Here is a 6999-nt window from a genome sequence, read left to right on the forward strand (position 1 = left end):
TATCTCACAATCACATTTCGTGAGCTATAAGTGACTATACCTGTGCTGTAGCTATAAGAGGCCCTCGGGCCGCGGGCGCGACAGGCTCCCATATGGTCTAGCGGTTAGGATTCCTGGTTTTCACCCAGGCGGCCCGGGTTCGACTCCCGGTATGGGAAGGCACATTTTTTTCAAATTTATCAATTTTCCCAACTCAGATTTAAAGTTAGGGTTCATCATTAATCATGTTAGGGTGAATGCAGGTCAAGTGGGCTATTTAATAAACGGCTCTTAATTAAAGAGACACTATTTCTCTAAATGATGAACTCGTTTTGGTTGATGCGATGTGACACTGGTGGGCGTGGCCACACCTCAAAGGACGACTGCGTCATGAAAGGCAGAGAACACTTGGACAGAAGTCACACTTGCCTCCTTTGAAGCCTTGAAATGTAACTTTTTTTTTTTCTTCAGGAAAATCAATGTAATATATTTTTGTTCAGTAATATATTTTTATGACTATTTATGATTTTGAGGGAATTTTATGATGCTATGCAATATTTATACAATTTTAATGAGCTATTTTCTCCATTAGAATTAATATATATATGTTTTTATTTACTGTACAGTTTACTTCAAAAAAACTACAATTAAATATTAAAAGCTAGCTGAAAACAAAAACTGTGAAAAATGACAGAAACACATGAAATGTTTAGAAATCAAATGAAAACAAATTAAAAACATTAAAATTATACTGAAACAACACTTGATTAGTAGTGGTTAATAGTCCCATATTGATTGTGAGGAGCACTGAATGTGTTTGTGTGCAGTGAGATGAGTAAACACATGTTGATATTGAGTCTAGAACTACAGTAAGATCATGTTCACACACAACGCTCTGCACTGACTCCTGATTTCTGTCTCCATGGCAACACCAGAGCTGTCACTCAACACATGGAAACTAAGTAACTGCTGGTAAATACTCGTTACTTGAAAAAGGAAATCTGATTACATAAGGTGCGTTACTTTTAATGACTATACGAGTAAAGCAGAGTCTAATGTTTTGGATTCCCAGAACAGACATAAAAATATCAGCAGCACACAATCATAAAAAACTTCATTTGGATTTTAAATACAGACACACATATTAAAATATCAGTCATACAGAAAACTGTGGTGCATTTACAGAAACAATGTGCAAACATGAAGAACACTCTTTTAAATATCTTTTACACAATGAATTAAGAAAACAAGATGAGAAGGTAACTTTTAAATAAATCAATACAGTGCTACATCTACAGTGCCTCTGAAAATCCTCCTGATTCCAGACAGAACGAAGAAATAATCAACGATTAAATAAACATGAAAGTGCAACGTCAAGAACAATTATAATCAAAACTTCATTCAAGTCAAATACGTTTACAAATGCTGCAATAATTGGTCCGTTTAAGGTAGTGTATAAGGTAAAAAGCACTATTAATCATATAAACATATGCACGTTAAACTCTTGCGTTCCTGTAAATAGTTAAAAACCTGTTTAATTTTGGTTCAAACTTTTGAAATCATAAAAATTGAATCACACACTTCAAAATAAAGGTGCTTCACGATGCATTAGAAGAACTTTTTTTTTTGTCTAAATGGTTCCATAAAGAATCCGAATCTGTTTCACAAAAGCTTCTCTGTGGCGAAAGAAGGTTCTTCAGATTCTAAAAAGCTCAGAAAGAGATGCTTCTTTGACTGAATGGTTGGTTGTGGAACCAGAAATGGTTCTTTTCTGTGGCATCGCTGTGAACAACCTTTAAAGCACCTTTATTTTTAATAAGAGTGTATTCCAACTTCAAACAACCGTACAAACCGTTTCAAGTGGTTTAGTTTAAGCGCGATTGCTTCAGTGCAGGGACGAGGGGCCCCTGATTTAGCAGCATGTGCGATCACTCAGATCCTCGGTGCGTTTGCATACAGAGCTGTGTTTGCTCTGGAAGCCTCCTCAAGAGCACTTGGTGAGAAAGCGAGCGGCCCGGGCCAGCGGGATGCTCCGGACCCGTCTCAGAGCGTCAGTAACAGCCGTCGCGCCAGCTCCCATCCCTCAGCGCGCTCAGCGTCGCCAGGCTCTTCGGCGGCGGCAGCAAACTACAGCAATCACCACAACCAATAACTCCTCACAATAAAGCATTATACAGCAACAAACAGTGCTGCTGGGGAAACTTACTTTTAAAAGTAATGTGTTACAATGTTGCGTTACTCCCTAAAAAGGTAACTAATTACGTTACTTAGTTACGTTTGCCTAATGTAATGCGTTACGTTACTTTTTAAATCTGGGCAGGGCAAACTGATATCACGTAATTTTCATCTCTGTGATGATTGGTTGATATCAGAACATCTTCAGTGTCACATGATCCTTCAGAAATCATTTTAATATGCTGATTTATTATCTGAAATGTTGGAAACAGGTTCCAAAATAGCAGCAAAAACTGATACTTTTTTCAGGATTTATTGATGAATAAAAAGTTAAAAAGAACAGCATTTATCCAAAATAGAAATCTTTTCTAACAATATAAGTCTTTGCTATCCCTTTGTATCAATTCAACACATCCTTCCTGAATAAAAGTATTCATTTCTTTAAAAAAAAAATTTACTGACACCATATACACGGTAGTGTATATTGTTACAAAAGATTTCTATTTTGAATAAATGCTGTTCTTTTTAACTTGTTATTCATCAGAGAATCCTGAAAAAAGTATCACCGGTTCCAAAAAAATATTAAGCAGCAACAGTTTCCAACATTAATAATAAATCAGCATATTAGACTGATTTCTGAAGATCATGTGACACTGAAGACTGGAGGAATGATGCTGAAAATACAGCTGCGCATCACAGAAATACATTACAGTTTAACACAGATTCACATAGAAAACAGCTGTTTTACATTAGAATAATATTACATTTGTTTCTATATTTTTAATCAAATATATGCAGCCAGAAGAATAATCACTTTAATAAACACTAAAAATGGTACTGATCTCAAACCTGTGAGCGGCAGTGTAATATGGTTGTTGAGCTTCATCCTAAAATGATGCTTTACTCGCTCGATCCGCTGCTTTTCGCTCAGCAGATCTAAACTCTTCAGCATCTCACCCTGAAGTTTTCATGACCTTCTTATTTTAGGTTTTAATCCGAATGAGTCTGAATATGAAAGCAGTTTCGAGGAATTGAAGCGTTTACCTGCGCAGCGGAGCGGTGAGTTTGGCTCGAGGGCCGGAGCCGGTGCTGATGAAGGACGAGGGCCGAGGCAGACCGCTGCGTGACGCCGCCGCCGCTTTAGGGACCCCGCTGACCGACAGACTCTGTAAACTGACCGAGGAGCTCATGAGAGACGAGCCCTTGACGGTGGGACTGACGTACGCTGTGGCTTTGAGCGGCTGACGGGACGAGAAGCTCCCCACGCTCTGAACACGGCTCTGCAGCTGCGCCGGAGCAGGAACTGCTCAGAGAAACACACAACACTGTACCCTCAGTCACTATTCCCTACATCAGGCCACTAGTACAGCTCACTTGAAGGAGGGAATGAAAACGAGTGAGTGAGTGAATGCGGACACTAGCTATGTCTCCATCCATCTATTTTTATGCACATTTGGGGATATCGTATAAAAAACGCTGGATGGAAACGGCAAGATGTGCATGGGTTAAGGACGTTAAGATATCTGCATCAAAAGAAATTTACAAAAGTTTATAGAAAGCACATTAAATGTAAGTAAAGTGTCTACTTTTAAATATGTTTTTGGAGAAAATGTTACAATTTGGTTGAAATAATGTTACATTGTCATTCAGTGTAATGCAATATTTATGTAAAAATTCAAACAACATGCTTATTCTGACGTGTGCATATTAAAATATATAAAAGAATAAGTGAGCATATTAAATTTGATTGTGTTTTAAATGAGTAAAAACTTCTTACGGACAAATGGGCAAAAGCTAGGATAGTGGCAACTTTTGAAAATGTAAAATTACAACTAATTAGTATTTGGGGTGAAAGTAATTAGTCTTTTAATATGTCATAAATAGATTTTTGTTGTAAATATAGATTAACCTTGAATAAGATTAAAGGATTTATCTTGAACTCTGTCATGGAAATTAATATGGCGAGGTTATTATATTATTATATAATAATATTATTAAGGCGAGACACTGCAGGTGAAAAAAGTAAAAAATTAACTAACAGATATCACCATACTCAACACAGATCATTGATTTCATTAAGAATTAAAAAAGTCTTTGCTATCCCTTTGTATCAATTCAACACATCCTTCCTGAATAAAAGTATTCATTTCTTTAAAAAAAAAATTTACTGACACCATATACACGGTAGTGTATATTGTTACAAAAGATTTCTATTTTGAATAAATGCTGTTCTTTTTAACTTGTTATTCATCAGAGAATCCTGAAAAAAGTATCACCGGTTCCAAAAAAATATTAAGCAGCAACAGTTTCCAACATTAATAATAAATCAGCATATTATACTGATTTCTGAAGATCATGTGACACTGAAGACTGGAGGAATGATGCTGAAAATACAGCTGCGCATCACAGAAATACATTACAGTTTAACACAGATTCACATAGAAAACAGCTGTTTTACATTAGAATAATATTACATTTGTTTCTATATTTTTAATCAAATATATGCAGCCAGAAGAATAATCACTTTAATAAACACTAAAAATGGTACTGATCTCAAACCTGTGAGCGGCAGTGTAATATGGTTGTTGAGCTTCATCCTAAAATGATGCTTTACTCGCTCGATCCGCTGCTTTTCGCTCAGCAGATCTAAACTCTTCAGCATCTCACCCTGAAGTTTTCATGACCTTCTTATTTTAGGTTTTAATCCGAATGAGTCTGAATATGAAAGCAGTTTCGAGGAATTGAAGCGTTTACCTGCGCAGCGGAGCGGTGAGTTTGGCTCGAGGGCCGGAGCCGGTGCTGATGAAGGACGAGGGCCGAGGCAGACCGCTGCGTGACGCCGCCGCCGCTTTAGGGACCCCGCTGACCGACAGACTCTGTAAACTGACCGAGGAGCTCATGAGAGACGAGCCCTTGACGGTGGGACTGACGTACGCTGTGGCTTTGAGCGGCTGACGGGACGAGAAGCTCCCCACGCTCTGAACACGGCTCTGCAGCTGCGCCGGAGCAGGAACTGCTCAGAGAAACACACAACACTGTACCCTCAGTCACTATTCCCTACATCAGGCCACTAGTACAGCTCACTTGAAGGAGGGAATGAAAACGAGTGAGTGAGTGAATGCGGACACTAGCTATGTCTCCATCCATCTATTTTTATGCACATTTGGGGATATCGTATAAAAAACGCTGGATGGAAACGGCAAGATGTGCATGGGTTAAGGACGTTAAGATATCTGCATCAAAAGAAATTTACAAAAGTTTATAGAAAGCACATTAAATGTAAGTAAAGTGTCTACTTTTAAATATGTTTTTGGAGAAAATGTTACAATTTGGTTGAAATAATGTTACATTGTCATTCAGTGTAATGCAATATTTATGTAAAAATTCAAACAACATGCTTATTCTGACGTGTGCATATTAAAATATATAAAAGAATAAGTGAGCATATTAAATTTGATTGTGTTTTAAATGAGTAAAAACTTCTTACGGACAAATGGGCAAAAGCTAGGATAGTGGCAACTTTTGAAAATGTAAAATTACAACTAATTAGTATTTGGGGTGAAAGTAATTAGTCTTTTAATATGTCATAAATAGATTTTTGTTGTAAATATAGATTAACCTTGAATAAGATTAAAGGATTTATCTTGAACTCTGTCATGGAAATTAATATGGCGAGGTTATTATATTATTATATAATAATATTATTAAGGCGAGACACTGCAGGTGAAAAAAGTAAAAAATTAACTAACAGATATCACCATACTCAACACAGATCATTGATTTCATTAAGAATTAAAAAATTTTTTCTACTAAATGTTTTCTGAAGTGCTATGTTAAAATATGCAAATGAGCGGTTATCTAATTAAATATGCGCTAATTTGCTCAACATTGGATGAAGCCAGGTTCAAAATTCTTGTTTCATTTTATTGAAATATTAGACTCAAAGGTTTTACAGAGGGGATTTTGGATATCTCTTTTTATCATAAAAAAATCACGCCAGAAAACAAAATAATTTTTGCTTTTTTTTTTAGAAACAAAATGTTGTATAGAACCAGGCAAATTATATATGAACAAACCCCTCTGTAAAAACCTTCACACTGCAAAAAATGATTTTCTTGCTTAGTATTTTTGTCTTTGTCTTTTCTAATATAAGTATCTAAACATTCTTGAATCAAGATGCATTTACTTGCCAATAAAATGACTTAAAATGTCTGTCCCTTCAAACAGTGCCATATTTGAGGGTATATTGATCAGATTGATGCGCTGGAGACGTACTGCAGCTCTGGAGACGCGTCAGAGCACCGGACGAGTCAAAGCTCTGGCTGCTCCTCATGGACCCTGACGACAGCGCTGGACTCAGAGCCGCACACACCAGCAGGTCCGGCATACTCCTCCTCAGCTTATCTGCAGATCACACGCATGAGAGACAAACATGAGCCGCTCACATTAATAAAACATGTTCACACTGGATTAAAACCCAATTACATCTGATGTGCTTTAAGAGGATTGAGACACGGCTGTGTGTGTGTGTGTGTGTGTGTGTGCGTGTGAGTGTGTGTGAGTGAGTGTGAGTGTGTGTGAGTGTGTGTGTGTGAGTGTATAAAGAATCTTAGAGACTCACTCATTCACATCTGAACATCATGAGTTTTTCCCATCAGCCCATCCAGACACATCAGTACAAACAATCATTAATGTATCACATATTCCTTAATAAAACATTTAAGTTTATCAACTTACTTTCATTTTCAACTGAGTTCCGCAGTTGATGCCGGAGGATTACAAACACACTCTCACACACACTCACACTCTCACACACACACACACACACACACACACACACACACA

At 37.2% G+C, this 6999-nt stretch overlaps 1 protein-coding gene and 1 non-coding gene across 3 annotated transcripts in view; one reads left to right on the forward strand and one right to left on the reverse strand.

The window, feature by feature from the left end:
- Positions 1-86: 86 nt before the first annotated feature.
- trnae-uuc (transfer RNA glutamic acid (anticodon UUC)) lies at positions 87-158 on the forward strand. The gene has a single exon. It is a non-coding gene; the product is annotated as a tRNA-Glu (tRNA).
- A 1588-nt stretch (positions 159-1746) lies between these two features.
- The window catches only part of slain1b (SLAIN motif family, member 1b), a 19735-nt gene continuing 14482 nt past the window's right edge, over positions 1747-6999 (reverse strand). For both annotated transcript variants that reach the window (XM_016249977.1, XM_016249976.1), the window contains 3 exons: positions 6430-6558; positions 4909-5167; positions 1747-2106 (listed from right to left, as the gene is read on the reverse strand). In XM_016249977.1, the coding sequence (XP_016105463.1) occupies positions 2031-2106; positions 4909-5167; positions 6430-6558 (464 nt within the window). In that variant the 3' untranslated portion in view covers positions 1747-2030. The remainder of the gene's footprint in view (positions 2107-4908; positions 5168-6429; positions 6559-6999) is intronic.

The sequence above is a fragment of the Sinocyclocheilus grahami genome, unplaced genomic scaffold, assembly GCF_001515645.1.
Source record: "Sinocyclocheilus grahami isolate Dianchi unplaced genomic scaffold, SAMN03320097.WGS_v1.1 scaffold965.1, whole genome shotgun sequence".
NCBI classification, from domain to species: domain Eukaryota; kingdom Metazoa; phylum Chordata; class Actinopteri; order Cypriniformes; family Cyprinidae; genus Sinocyclocheilus; species Sinocyclocheilus grahami.